Below are 14787 nucleotides of genomic sequence, written 5' to 3'. Positions count from 1 at the left end.
TGAACCAAATGAGGGGCACCGCGGGACAGCAAATGCATTATTTTAGCATATCAGGCGACCGCGGACCGGGCGGTCGTACGGCTCCCCGGTCTCCACGGACCGGGGCGGACGCCCCAGCGGACTCGTGCTGGCGCATGCTGGCGACCGGCGCAAACGTGCAAGCCATGACAGCGGACAGCGCCGATGGTCACCGGGAGTACTGGGTTGGCGCCAGAGCATGCTCCTGCTGTGCTTTCTGGTGATCATGACGCATGTCATTACCCTTAGAAGGTTCGCGGACGTGCAGGGCGCACGTTTCAAGCAAGTGCGCAACCATCGCACCCACATGCGTGCTCTCGAAGGCATCCCCAGGCCATGCCTACTTGCTTTTGAGTATAGCTCTATGTTTAGAACACATCGCAATACCGTTGAGGCTCACTTCGGGGTTGCCGTTGACCCTCGCCCTGGGCTCGCATGCCTCCGGGCACGCTGAAATGGCACAACGCTGGCCGCACAAGCTTTGCATTTGATATTCTAAAGCGCTTACGGCAGTCGGCCAAGCGAAACGAGCTAATTTCGAGCTAAACAACGACCCGAGATTGGCCAGCGGACCGGGCCCGTACGATTCCCGGTCCGCCAGGGGGGTGAGGGGGGGTGATATGTTCCTCATCTTGGTGGGATGGGCGTGCGCGCCCAACTGCCAACGTCACTGCCGGAGTTCGACTTGGAATGACTAGGCAATACTTAATGACAGGTGGTGGGCCAATACGAAGTGCTCAGGTAGGTGCAAGATTACGCGGGGAGGTAGGCAGGGCTGCGTGAGAAACCGGGGGCGTGCAGGGAAGGGGGGGTGCGGGCTTACGACGGTTTAGGGACCAGGTGCGGGTTGGAAAGGCATGGGCACCCGTGTCCAGTCACGCGCAGTCCCAGCAGAACCTGTTGTGATAGATTTAAAAATAAGCGCACTGTCCGAAAGCCTGCCAACCACACAGCACACTAGTTAACATCGTGCAAGCTTTGGCGTCATGGCAGGAAGTAGACCTCATGCATCTCTAAGATAACAACGTTACCTATTCAACGCATTGCAATGGCGAGCGCTCCGGCTGGAGGCACCGCAGCGGACCTCGCGGATGCCTTGCTGGGTCAGGAAGCGCTGCTGTTCTCGCGCAAATTTACCAAGGAGAAGGCAGGAGACCATGTCAATGAGGTTAGTTTTCAACAATTGAAGCATGCCAGGGCTGGTCGCGATCGCCGTCTCGTTTTGGGCTACTCTTGGTGCCGCTGTTGAACACGATTTACATGCTCAATAGCAGTAACGCCTCTGCAAACTGGCCTGGGAGGGGACGAGTCCGCCACAATACGGTAGAAGGGGTGTCGCCACCTAAACACGCACCCGCCCCGCGAATCCTCACGCCTTACGCGCCGTTGGCAGCCCAGCTTGGGTCAGCTACCTCCTAGCGATACCTGCCAACAGCTTGAAATCTATGTGGGGCAGCTACTGTTGCTTCTGTTAGGGCAGGCCGTGCCGCCAGCCTGAACACCCAAGCCCAACGCCGTAAGCGTTGCAGCGCTACAGCCTTGCACAGCCTGGCGATGCGTCCTCGTTGACCGGACTTCTCTCCTGACCGCTGACCATGCCAGCCTACATCTCTTTCCACCTTCACCTGCACCAGGTCACCTTTGACTTCCCGGTCACGGTCACGCGGATCGTCCTTTCCGACCCAGATGGAGAGGCCGCGGCAGCCGCCGGCGCAGCGGGCGGCGAGGCTGCCAAGCCGCCTCAGCCGCCGCTGCTGCGCGCCTTTGCTCGCGACCTGGCGCACCCCAGCAGCTGTCGCTTCGCGGCGCTATACGCGTCCAACATGTCTGTGGGTGGCGAGCAGGGCGGGAGCAGCAGCAGCTTTGCCACTGAGGTGGGTGTTCTGGCTGTGTGCTGCATGGCAGGCGGGACGGGTGGATGAGAAGGCAGCTCCGGGCCCGAGTCCCTGTATCCGCGGGCAAGGGCCGTGCCGGGTGTGTGCCGGGCTGCGTCCAGGACGCTGCGGGACAGCACTGGGCGGAGGGCTGGACCGGGAGGTTTGCAGGGACACTCGGTCCTCTTCCACCAAGTTTGCATCGCCCTTCCTCCGTGCGACCTTTTGATCCTGTCCTCCTTTCCTTCTCTCCCCTCCCCTGCACAGCCCGTGGTCACGGACCACGTGATCCTGCGCGGGCGGTACACCTCCGTGTCCGTACAGCTGTACGGGCGTACGGACCAGGACCCGCTGGCCGCCGTACGCGGCGCGCTGGCGGCGCCGGAGGCGGGCGGCGCGGTGGCGGGCGGCGCGGTGGCGGGCGGGCACGGGCACCACCCTCTGCCCGCTGAGGACCGGGCGGCTCTGGAGGCGCAGCAGCAGGCGCTGCTGCAGCGGCAGCGGCAGCAGCAGCAGCAGCAGGGGCAGGGGCAGGGGCAGGGCCAGGGCCGGGGGGGCAAGCGGCCGCGGCTGAGCCTGCCGGTTATGTGTTTGCCGCTGCGGACTCCGCAGCCGGCGGAGGCGGGGTCAGAAGAGGCGGGGAAGCGGACGTGGCCGGAGGGCTCCATGGCGCCGGCACCGGACCTCATGCCGCCGGGTGCGTTGGGCCTGCAGGCCGGTGCGGATGGGGTGTGGAAGTTGGTCTATGGCCCGAGTGTGTGGTCCGGGCGAGAGGGGCTGCCACCTGGCGGACAGGACGAACTGCTGCTCCGTGTGCGTTTTGTGCAGTGGGGAGGATGCCCTTACCCGGGGTTGCCAGCGTGGGCCTTGTGAGTTGCTCCCCTGGCGTCCCACGGCCCCTGACCGCCCCCTGACCCCACCTCGCACCCCCTGCACCCCGCAGGCTCTTCGCTGCTGCCTCTGGAGGGTGTGCCGCCGGCGCTGCTGTCGGCGCTGCGGCAGGCGGCGGAGTACTTCAAGGAGGTGCGCGTGGGGCTGCCTACGCGCCTACCCAGTACCCATCACTCATTAGTCAGTACCCAGTACCCGCCGCCTCCTCGGGGATTACCGCCACACCCTCCGTCCCTCTCGTCCCCCCTCCATCACGTGCGTGCATTGCCCCGGCCTCTCACTACCAACTCGGCTTCCCATTGCCCTGTCGTGCCCTGGCCTGGCCTGGCCTGGCGTGGCCTCCCACCACTCCTCCTTCCACACCACCATCCCTCCTCCCTTCCCTACGGTTGGCTTGCTTTGGGTTCTGAATGGAGTTCCCCGCCCCCCTACCTCCACACCACTTAAGAAGGTATGAGTGTAACCCCCTACCCCCCACACACAGGTGGGCCGCAGCCACAGCCGCATCTCCGGCAACCCGCCCGCTGGCCGCCTGGCCCCGCTCATGGCCGCAGCCAAGGCCGTGTGCCGCGCGCTGGGCGGCGCCGCCGGAGACCTGGAGCTAGCGCTGGCGGCCGGCGGCGGCGGTGGAGCAGGAGGAGGAGAGGGCGGCGGTGGCCGGATAAGTGGCGGCGGCGCGGGCGCTGGTGCTGGCGCTGGTGCTGGCGCTGGCGCTGGCGCTGGCGCTGGGGCTGCGGCGGGTGGGGCTGTGGGGCGCGCGGAGCTCCACTCGCTGGTGGAGATGGCGGGCGACTGGACACAGCTGCTGGCAGGTGGCAGGTGGGCGCGGGCAGGGGGCGGGCGGCAGGTGGGCGGGGGCAGGGATATGCCACGTCACAGCTGGTTGTGAGCGGGTGTGTGGTGGTGGCGGTGGCGGTGGCGGTGTTGCGCGTGGAGGCTTGCGTAGCTGTTTGAGAGGGGCGTCCATGGGGGTGCGGTAGAGGGGCGTACGGCGCGCCGGTGACGAGGCTGTGGGGCTGTGGGATGTGGGATGTGGGGCTGTGGGGCGGCGGGCTGTGGGCTGTGGGGCTGCGGGCTGCATGAAGGGGGGGTTCCGGGTACACCTGACAAGCCCCAATGCCGGGCTGCTGCCGGGTAAGGGCCCTACCGCATCTACCCTGCCGGGGCATGCATGTTGCGCCTCACGCCACCCGCTCCACCCACTCTCCCACCCTCGCCCTGCCCCGCTGCCGCCGCAGGTGCAACCGGCTGGAGGAGGTGAACGTGGGCGTAGCGGGCGTGGCGGCGGCGGTGCTGCTGGCCGTGTGCGCGCCCACAGCGCCGCTGCTGCTCGCGGCCGGCGGCGCCGGACACGTGAGTGCCGCGGGCTGTGGCGTCTGGGTCCGTGTTGGGGCCTGGGGTTGATGCTGGGCGGGGAGGCGAGGGGAAAGGAGCAGCAGTTGCGTTGCGCGCCGCGGCTCTGGCTGTCGCTTGCGTGACGAGTAAAAGCATCCCTTATCCACTTCCCACCTCTTGACTCTCCGCGCTCTCTCTGTCTCTCTCTTACAATCCCACACACCCCACAGGTCATGGCCGCGCTGCGGCTGCCGCACCCGCCCGCCGACCTGGTGCGGCTGGCGGTGGCGGTGGCGGACGGCCTCACGCTCACCTGCCCCGGACCCGCGGCGGAGGTGCTGCTGGGCAGGTACACGCCGCCGCCGCCGCCGCCGCCCGCCGAGGAGGAGGCGGGGGCAGGGGCGGGCGCGCGGCCGGGGCCTGGTGGAGAGGAGGCGGGCGGCAGCGCGGCGGCCGGCGTCAAGACGGAGGCGAAGGAGGTGAGCGCCGTGTCTGTATGCGGGAGGGAGGGTGGTACGGGGGCAGTTGTCTCGTCATTCCTGGTAAAGATATTGGGGGTGGAGTCTCTGGTTTGGTTTCACTGGTGCTTGTGGGTACCTGTAGGGCAACGCTTGGGGATGTCTAGTGGCTGCAGCGTCGATGCACCTGCACGTGAATTTGTATCTTCTCAAGGCGGACGTCTCCTGTATGCAAATGAATTTGGCCCAGGTGAAGCCGGACCCGGCGGTGAAGCCCGAGCTCAAGGAGGAGCAGGGCCCGGCTGTGGCGGCGGCGGCGGCGGCGGCGGCAGGCGGCGCGGGAACCGCCACGTACGGCGATGCGCAGGTGCGAGCAGCTCCCCCTTGGCTTACACTTGCAATGCAGAGCGTCTACCTACATTCTGGACATGTGTGATCCGGGCAAAAAGTGTTAAGTAGACATCGCTTGCGGCAGTACGCTCACTGTAAACCTGCTGGCAGTACTTGCCAGATGTGCTGAAGCTTGGACGCGTCGCCATGAAAATGTGCACAGGCGCGAGGCGACGATGATGATGTGGACATGGCGGCGGCGGCGGCCGGCAGCGGAGACGAGGATGGCGGCAATCCACATACGGCAGAGGGCGTGCCGGGCGGTGGCGCAGGCGGCAGCGCAGCTGCGCGGATGCAGCGGGCCGGCAGTGGCGGCGCCGGCGGCGGCGCGGAGGGTGTCGAGGGCGGTGAGTGCCGGCCGGTGGCAGTGTAGCGATGGGGTCGGGCACTGGGTCATGTGTTGGCATCCTTGGTCGCGACCCTTTTTGGCATCGATTCTTAGTTGTGCGCTGTTTTCATCTCCTTTTACGGGGGCAACAGATGAGCAGTACGATGCTTTCTACGATGACTTTGAGGATTACTACGGCGCCGAGGGCTATGAGGGTGCCGCCGACGGCGAGGGCGGTGGCGGCGGCGGCGCCGGCGCCGCCGCTGCCGACGCCACTGACGCTGCCGACGCAGACGGTGTGGAGGCGGAGGCGGGGCCAGGCGACGACGATGACGGCGCGGGCGCCGCCGCCGCACCTGCCGGCGCGGGACCGGGGCGCAGCGGCCGCAGCAGCGGTGCCAGCAGCAGCGGCAGTAGCAGCAGTGACGACAGCAGCAGTAGCAGCAGCGGCTCGGGGAGTGGGAAGGGCCGCGGCGGCGGCGGCGGCGGCGACGAAATGGAGGTGGCGAAGCCCGAGGCAGAGGCGAGGGACGCGGCTGCAAACGGCAAAGACGAGGGGAAAGGAAAAGACGCCGAAGGCGACAAGGAGCGGGGGCGGGAGATGAAGCAGGATGTCGGCAACGACAAGGACCGGGAAAGGGAGAAGGACCTGATGCGCTCGGACCGAGATGCTGACGACCGCAGTGGGCGCAGCACGCGCAAGGGCAGCGGCCGCCGGCGCTCTCGCTCTCGTTCTCGCGGCCGTGACCGTGACCGCTCACGCTCGCGGTCTCGCTCACGGTCTAGGTCCCACGGCCGCCGCGACGCGCGACGCCGCTCGCGCTCAAAATCCAAGTCCCGGTCGCGCAGCCCGCGAGGCGGCCGCCGCAGCCCCGCGCGCGGCAGCGGCGGCGCCACGGCGGCGGCGCAGCCGCCCGAGTCAGCGGCGCGGCGAGCGGAGGCCGCGCGCCCCTCGGCGATGGCGCCGCTGCTGCTAGCGATGCTGCGCCGGCGCCGCACGCCTGCGGTCGCCGCCGCTGCCGCGCGCGTCATGCGGCGGCTCGCCGTCGCGGACCTGGTCGGCACCGTGGTCGTAGAGGCCGGCAAGCTGGCGGCGGCGGCGCCTGGCGTCGGCGACAACCCCCTGCCTGACGCAGCCAGCCGCACCACCGGCGCCGCCGCCAGCGCCATCCACGCCGTCAAGCAGCTCTCCGCCATCGCGGCGGCCATGCCCGACCTGGCGGAGGCGGTCGCCGCGGGCGGCGGCGGCGCCGCCGCCGCCGACGCCGGCGGCGCCGCCAGCACCGTGCCGCTGCTAGGCGCAGAGCTGGCGGCGGCGCTGGGCGGCGGGCCTGGTGCCGACGGCCGGCCGCCGCTTCCGGAGCCACCGACACCAGACGCGGCCACGCTGCAGATCCTGGCTGGCCGGCCGCTCTTCGCCTCGCTCGCCCTGGCGGTGGACGCCGCACACGCGCACCTGGCGGTGCTGCGGCAGGCGCTGGACGCGGCGGCGGCGGCCGCCGCCGCCGCGCGCGGCAGCGACGACGCGGCGGCGGCGCACGCCGCCGCCTCGCAGCAGCAGGCGGCCGCCTACACCTCCTCCCACCTCAGCGCCAACCTCATGTCGCTGCTGGCGGGCCTGCGCATGCTGCTGGTGCCGCTGCTGTCCACGCCGGCGGGTCTGGCGGTGGTGACGGCGCCGGCGGCGCGGCCCGGCCTGGCGGCGCTCATTCGCGCGCTGGACCCGGCGGCGGAGGACGCCGTCGCCGTCGCAACCGGCTGCGGCGCGCCGGCGGCGCGCCGCGCCATTGGTGCCGCCGCCATGGCGGCAGCGGCTGCCGCCAGTGGCGGTGCCGGCGGCGCCGGCCCCGCCGCCGAGATCGCCGCCATGCTGTGCGACGCGCTGGCGGCGGACGCCGCAGTGAAGATGCTGGCCGGCGGCGGCGCCGCCGCCACCGGCGGCGCCGTCACCGTCCCGCGGGACATGGGCTCAGTGTACGGCACCTGCGGGCCCGCCATCCAGACGCTGCTGCAGATGTGCGCCGGCGGCGACGCCGGCCGCCAGGCGGCGGTTGCGGCGCTGGCGGCGTCGCGGCCGGCGCTGGCGACCCTGCTGCGTGCCGTCAAGCTGCGCAGCCGTGCGGCGCGCGCGCTGGCGGCGGCGGCGGCGGGCGGCGGCGACGCGGCGCATCACGGGGCGATGCTGTACGACGAGGAGGACGACACGGTGCGTCTAAGATTGTGTGTTTGTGTCGCGTAGGTGTATGTGTGTGCGTGTTGCTGCTTCATGTGTGACATGGAGCTGCACGAGTCTCAAAATCGAGCGCCCGTGCTATGGAATGCACCCTTCACCGAGCCGCCTTCGCGGCACCTCACTTGCCTCCTGCCTTTCCTGCCCTTGTGCCCCTACCGCCCCATCACCATCCTCCTGCTCTTCCTGCCCTTGGTGCCCCCGCAGTCCTTCCAGCCCGAGTGCCTGTACGGCAGCGCGCTGCTGCTGGCGGTGGTGCGCGACACGCGGCTGAGCGCGCTGGCGGGCTGGCTGCCCATCGCGGGTACGTACTGCCACACTTGCATGAGTCAGGAAAAGCACAAGGAAAACGGTCGACACCATCCCGCCCCTGCTTTGCTTGTGGCTGACTCCGCCCGGCCGACACTCAAGCGCGCAAACCCAACCGACGCGGCACTCCCATACATGCCACAGGCGCCATAGCGGACGCGGCTCGCGGCGAGGCGGAGCTGCTCGCGGCCGCCGGCCCCGCCACCGCCGCCGCCGCCGCCAGCGGCCCCAAGCTGCTGTCGGCGCTGGGGGTGGACGTGGAGCAGGCGCGCCGCACCGCCCGCGAGCTGCAGGTGAGCGGTTGCAGGCTGGCGGGTGGGAGATTGGGGGTTAGAGGCTGGTGGGCATGTGAGCGCGTGGGCGGAGTGGGTGCATGGCAGCATGGCTGTTGGGATTTCTGTGTGGTGGGTGTCGCGGTGCGGGTGCATGGGCGGGTTTGGACGCAAGGCAGGGGCCCCGGGAGGGCAAGGCAGGAGCAGCGCACTGAAGGAAGGACGCGTGGGAGCGTAACGACTGCATGCATTGACACGCCCCTCACGGCGCCCTTGCCCTCACCTGCCGTGCCTCTTGACACCGCCACCCACACCGCGCCGCCAACCCACAGGGCCGCGCGGAGGCGGGCCAGGTGCTGGCGGGCGGCGGCGGGCTGCCGGCCCTGCTGCGGCTGCTGGATGAGGGGCTGCCGCGCCTGGTGGGTGGCGGCGCCGCGGGCGCTGGGTGCACGCCCTATGCTGGGTGCCCGCCATGCGTGCCCTTTGCTCCGCAATGGCTGGGTGTGCGACTGTGCGGATGGTGGAAAGGCGGGATTACGGGTTGCCTCGCCTCCAATTGCATGTGGTACTGCTGCACCGATGCGACACACCTTTACTCGCTTACGACGATAACATACGATATAACACGATAAAACATGCCACAACCCCTCGCCCCCTCCCCGCTATCGCGCCCGTGCCCACAGACCGCCGCTACCTCCAACACCGCCGCCACCGCCGCGCCCAACACGCCCTACGCCTCCCGCGCCGCGCCGCGCGACGTGGAGGCACGTGCCGCCGCCGCCCTCATCCGTGGTGCCGGCGGCGCCGGCCCCGCCGAGCGGCCCACCGCCGCCGCCGCCGCCACGGCTGCGCTGGAGCTGCTGGGGGCGGCGCTGCGGGGCCCCGCGGGCCGGCTGACGGCGGCGCAGTTGTTCGGGCAGGTGCGGACTCTTTGCGTGTACCGGTATGGGCAAGCGGGAACGCAAGTCGGACCTGCGGGAGGGCGGGTGACCGCTTGGTTGCACGAAAGGCTGTAAAGCGACAGCGATGGCAACGGCAAGGGCAGGGGCGTGCAGGGCCGCCGGTTGCCTGGCGCCCACCAGCAGCCCGCTTCATCTCTCTTCACACTCTGAACCAGCAATGTGCTTGGCGCACCCGCCACCGCGCCTTACCCTGCCATCGCTGTGCTGCGCAGGGTGCGCTGGCGATCCTGGAGCGCGCCGTCCGCACCGGCACCTCCGCCCTCCGCGCCACCGCCTCCGACAGCGCCTGGGCCTTCGTCGGCGGCGACGCCATCGACCCAACCGACCGCGCCCGCAACCGCCGCGCCGCCGTCGCCCTCCTCGCCGCCGCCACCGGCGCCCTCTCGTCGCTGCTGCTCGCGCTGCGCCCGCTGGCGGCGCCCGGCGGCGGAGCCGCCGGCGGCGGCCTGCGGCTGCGCAGCCGCGGCGCCGTCGACGCGCTGCTGGCGGCGCACGCCGCCGCCACCGTGCACTCGTACGACAGCCTGGCGGCTTCGGCGGCGGTTGGCGCGACGCACGTGCACGGCGCGGCGCCGCCGGCGGCCGGGCCGGAGCTGCTGCCGGCGCGGCTGGCGGCGGCGGCGGCGCTGGGCGCCTGGGTGGAGGCGGGCTGGGAGCCGGCGGTGCTTCCCGCCGCCTTCGGCCTGGCGCATAGCTACCGACCCGAGGCCGCCGCCGACAGGGCCCATCTGGGCTTCGGCGTGATCCTAACCGCCGCCGCGGCGGCGGAGGACGCGTCGGCGACGCCGCCGCCGCCGGAGGGTCGGGAGCCGTCCAGCACGGCGCTGGCGCCGGAGGCGGCGTACTGCCTGATGGTGCTGCTGGGGGATGTGTTTCCGCGGGAGTGGCCGCCGCCCGCCAGCCCGGCGGCGCAGCAGCAGGGACTGCAGCCGGCGGCGTTCCCGCCGCCCTCCCACATGGCGCGCCGCTCCGCGCTGGCCAGGTGAGACGCCGGGGTCGCGAGGGGTCTCCGTGTCACCGCGTTGCAGTAGCGCCGTGTGGCAGTGGCTGTGTGTGGTGTGTGTGCGGTTGCGGGCAACCGTCGACGGGGTCCAGCTGACCCGTTGTGTCGCACCTCCCGATGGAGCGCCAGCGACGCAACCACACGCCACGCCACGCCACGCCACGCCACCCCACGCCACGCCACGCCACGCCACGCCTGTCAGCGCATTCTGAACCCTTCCCCCGCTGACCCTGTTACCTCGTGCTTTTCCAACGCGCCTATCCCCCCCCTGCTGTACCTCTGGACGTCGGCACTTCACTTCATATTTGATACACACCATCCCATGGATGGCTACCCCCCCCCCCCCAAACAACGCACACGCCTCTTCCTACTGCAGCGCTCTGGAGTCGGTGTCGCCTCAGTTCCTGCGCCTGCTGGCCTTCGCCTACGGCAGCGAGGCGCGCATGCTGCGCTGCGCCGCCGTGCGGTGCGTGGTGCGCGGCGCCGGCCTGGGCGGCGGCATGCCCGGCTTCCTGGTGGCGCCGCTGGTGGAGGCGCTGGCAGCCATTGTGCGTGGCGCGGGCGCGCAACCGGGCGCGGCGGCGCTGCCCGGCTCGCCGCCTGTGGCTCTGACGGATGCGAGGCGGCTGTTTGATTTGCTGGTGCCGCTGGCGTACAAGCCCACACTCAAGGTGCGGGTTGGATTGGAAAGAAACGAGGAATGGGATCTGTGGGAAAAGCCGTGGTTGCTGGCGATGCGTTGCATGTCAGCCGCGCGGCGGCGTGCTCACTCTCGTCTGCTTAGAACCCAGGCCTGAAACCCGCCTCCCTCGTCTGCCCTCTCGCCACTCCGTCTTGCTCCCCTTCCCTCCCCTCCCCTCCCTCTCCTTCTACCGTCTACCACATCCTTGGCCGACCATGAACGCAACTCCCCTCCTCTTCATCCCCTCCCTTCATCCCCTAACAGGCCGCTTTGCTGGACGCGCGCGTGGTGTCCGTCATCGCGCGCTTCATCCACAAGGTCGCCACCTCCGCCCTCAACCCGGCCGCCGCCTCGACAGCAGCAGGCGGCGCGGCGGGCGCCGCCGCCAGCGCCGCCGAGGCCGCTGAGGCGGTGGTGGTGGCCGGCCAGGCGCTGGACGCGCTGCGCATGCTGCTGGACCCCGACCTTAGCCTGGCGCCCAGCGCGCCGCGGGAGCAGCGCCTGCGGGTGCGGTCGTGCGGGCGGGCGGGCGCGTGCGAGTGGGGTGTTTGTGCGTTCTTGTGTTTCTGTGTTAGGAATAACACGAGATAGAGAACACGCGTGTGTGTGTGTGTTGTGTGTGTGTGTGTATGTGTGTGTGTGTGTGTGTGTGTGTGTGTGTGTGTGTGTGTGTGTGTGTGTGTGTGTGTGTGTTTGGCGGCTGGGTCCTCGGATGGCCGCGCTGCTGTGTACCTCGAACCCCAACCGCCGCACCGCCCCCGCTGACCCGCCCCTCCTCCTGCCCACTCTCGCCCGTGTTCACTGCCGCCAACGACCCCACCCCAACACGCTCCACACCACCCCTAACCCCACGCCCCTCTCCCTGCCCACCACCACCCCCGGCAGGAGGACGTGCCGCCCCTGACCGAGTCCGCGGCGCTGGTGACGGCGCTGCTGGCGGTGCTGCCCTTCCTGGGGCCGCACAACGCCGCGCTGGCGGCGCAGCTGCTGGCGCTCAATGAGCGGTTCGGCCTGGCGGGCTACCCGCTGGGGCGCGCCGCGCTGCGGCAGGGCGCAGCCAAGGTGCACTCGGCGCAGGTGAGGATGGGGGGGGGGGTCGCGGGTTACGGGGGGGGGGGTTACATTCATGACTAGTTAAGGGTAGTAAGTGGTAGACGGTAGACCATCTTGCGGAACATCACGCGAAGGGCGGGCTGGGGCGAGGTAGCGGAGGGTGGGAAGTCGCGGTTGAGGACTTTCGGCTCGGCACGCAGTGGTGCTGCGTGAGCACTTGCGTGGCACACAAACACACACAAGGCTCACGCCGCTTCTCCTGCCGACATGTGCACATGCGCGCTTGCGCACAGGGCGGCGGCTCCATCAGCGGCAGCGAGCTGGCACGGCAGGTGGAGGCCCTCCGTTGGTGCGCCGCCGAGCTGCAGCAGCGCGCCGCCAGCGCCCGAGCCTCCGCCGGCGGCACCGGCGGCGGCGGCAGCGCCGCCGACGGTGCGGCCGTGGCGGCGGCGTGTGAGCAGGTGGCGCGCAAGCTTGAAGAGGTGGCGAGCGAGACGAAAGAGTCCGACGTTGCGATGGAGTTTCAGCCGCCGCCGCCCGCCTTTCAGCGCTACGTCGCCGCCGTCGCCGCCGCCAACGAGGCCGCGGCAGCGGCGGCGTCAGCCGCCGCCGGAGGCGGCGGCGGCGACAGCGGCAGCGGCGGCATCGCCGCCGCGGCCGCGGCGGCGGCGGATGAGGCGGCGGAGGCTGAGGAGGCGGCGGCGGCGGCGTGGCCTTGGCCGTCTGTGTGCGACAACGCCACGCTGTCGTTCTGGCGCTACTGCCGCTCCAAGGTGGTCCGAGCCAGCCTCAGCAGGAAGCTAACCAGGTGCGTGCCTGGGGCGGGACAAGGGGGGGCAGCCGGCGCTGGCAGATGCAGTGTGTGTCGAGAAGGGGCGGGCGTGGCAAATGTTGTGTGGCGGGTTGCTGGCCTGCAAGCCGGCAGGTTGCTGTGTGTCGTGCAACGGGTACGGCGTTGTTCCCAGTTGTCGGTGGCAGGAATAGGTTTGGCGCTGGGTCCGGGGGTGGGGCTGGGATGTGGTCACTGATCAAGCGATACACGGCGCGATCCAGTTTCCAAGCCCAACTGACGCTACGCGTGTTACGTGCGCAGGTGGGACTGCTCCACGCCCTCCGCCGAGCTGTCCGCCGCCTCGCTGCTCCCCGCCGAGCCCCTCTCGCGCCGCCGCCGGCCGCGCGACGTTCCGCGCCCAACCGCCGCCGCGCCGCGCAAGGACGGCGTCGGTGCCGCTGCCAGCGGCGGCGGAGCCGCTGCCGCCGGCGCCGGCGGAGCCGGCACGGGCGTGGGTGGTGGCGATGTAATGGACGACATTCCGATCGTGATGGGCACGCGCCGCCGCGGCGACATGCGCGGACGGGGCAGCAGTAGCCGGGCTCCCTCCAAACACGTGGATGACTACCAGCGGATGTCAGGCAGCGGCGGAGCGGCGCCGGCGGCGCCGCCGCCGCCAGGACCGCCGCCTGCCACTGGCAGTGGCGGCATGGGGCCGCCGCCGCCACGCCCACCCGGCGCGGCCGGCGGTGGCGGCGGCTTCCCGCCGCCACCAGGTGCCGGCGCTGGCGGCGGCGGTGGCCGCGGCTTCAGTGGCGGCGGTGGTGGTGGCTACCGCCCGCCGGCGCTTCAGCAGCTGCCGAGCGCTGACGCGGACTCGTTGTACGATGACTTGTTTGCGCCGACGCCGGGCTCAGCTGGTGGCGGCGGTGGTGGCGGCATGGTCCGGGCGCCGTCGGCAGGCGGCGGCGGCCTGCCGTCGGCTCGCAGCATTGGAGGCGCCGGCCCCTCGGGCAGTCTTGGGACGCCCGGCGGTGCCTCGCAGCAGCAGCAACAACAGCAGCAGCAGCAACAACAACAACAGCAGCAGCAGCAGCAGCAACAGCAACAGCAGCAGCAGCAATGGCGGCAACAGCAGCAGCCGCAGCTGCAGCGGCATAGTGGTGACTATGGCGATGCGTTGTATGCGGACCTGCAGCCACCTCCGCCACAGCAGCAGCACCCGCTGCAGCAGCAGTCCTCCTTCCCTGGGCCGCCGCAACAGCAGCAGCTGCAGCTGCAGCAGCAACAACAACCGGCGCAGATGCAGCACATGCAACAGATGCAACAGCAGCAGCCGGCTATGGGTGGTGGTGGCGGCGGCGTGTCACCGGACATGATCAAGGTAAGGGGGGGATCCGCGGCCGGGTGCGAAAATGTCTATCGGGAGCCGCATGCGAAGTTCTGCGGTGACGCAATCGGCATTCCACCATCCGCACTGCATACGGTGTGCGCATCTCTAACCGACGTACCGTAAACGGTATGTGCACTTCATCTCTGAACTAGGAATAACTGACTTGCCGTCATGCCTGTGCCGGCTGATGCGGAACGGCCATTCCAGGCCTGCACACACACGCGAAACCGCGGCCGCCCTTGCTCATGTCTTCCCCGCCTTGCCTCACCTCGCCGCACACGCGCAGGCTCTGCTCAGCGACCCTGCCAAGCTGCGCGCCCTGATGGCCTCAAACCCGGCCCTGGCAGCTGTCATCTCGCCGCTGCTACAGCAGCAGCACCGGTAGACGGGGCGCCGGCAAGGGGGCGTTCGGTGGTGGCTCTGTGTGCGGCAGGTAGTAGAAGGTAGGAGAAGAGCCCGCATGCAGCCAAGGAGTTTCGATGCGGGCCGGCTGTTGAAGCTTCTGCAAATGGTCCAGGGTAGAGAGCCTGTGTTGCTGCGCGGCCCTGAAGGATCCGCATCGAACGCGTCGACTGTATGGCCGAAATGTTGACGTGAGCGAGCGACGGCTGAATGGCAGATGGTATAACGAAAGTGGAATATAAAAGGCCTCGGCGTGCAAGCGTGGGGGCCGGAGGGGGATACACAATCCGCAGCCGATGCACAGGATTTCGGGCCACAATCTTCAAACCCATGCAGTAATACTTGCAATTGTAAAAAAAACTCTTGAAGCGTAGGTGCTTGTTGGCCACCGCTTGCTTTACTCGGCGATCGAAAC

General features: G+C 69.8%; 1 protein-coding gene across 1 annotated transcript; it reads left to right on the top strand.

Annotated features, from left to right (window-relative positions):
• Window positions 1-62: 62 nt before the first annotated feature.
• Window positions 63-14738, top strand: CHLRE_10g452200v5 (uncharacterized protein). The gene is made up of 22 exons (XM_043066986.1): window positions 63-623; window positions 1012-1186; window positions 1653-1892; window positions 2160-2589; window positions 2836-2915; window positions 3268-3602; window positions 4022-4136; window positions 4349-4597; window positions 4827-4943; window positions 5130-5313; window positions 5447-7500; window positions 7732-7828; window positions 7978-8126; window positions 8438-8524; window positions 8789-9025; window positions 9280-10049; window positions 10447-10741; window positions 11017-11259; window positions 11638-11829; window positions 12099-12613; window positions 12899-13961; window positions 14257-14738. Exons 2-22 carry the CDS (start codon window positions 1067-1069, stop codon window positions 14353-14355), a joined length of 7671 nt encoding a protein of 2556 aa, XP_042920383.1. The 5' UTR covers window positions 63-623; window positions 1012-1066; the 3' UTR covers window positions 14356-14738.
• Window positions 14739-14787: the final 49 nt, after the last annotated feature.

This window comes from Chlamydomonas reinhardtii, chromosome 10 (genome assembly GCF_000002595.2).
Source record: "Chlamydomonas reinhardtii strain CC-503 cw92 mt+ chromosome 10, whole genome shotgun sequence".
Taxonomy (NCBI): Eukaryota; Viridiplantae; Chlorophyta; class Chlorophyceae; order Chlamydomonadales; family Chlamydomonadaceae; genus Chlamydomonas; species Chlamydomonas reinhardtii.
Note: the sequence above shows the minus strand (reverse complement) of the source record. Positions and strands in the feature narration are given on the sequence as shown.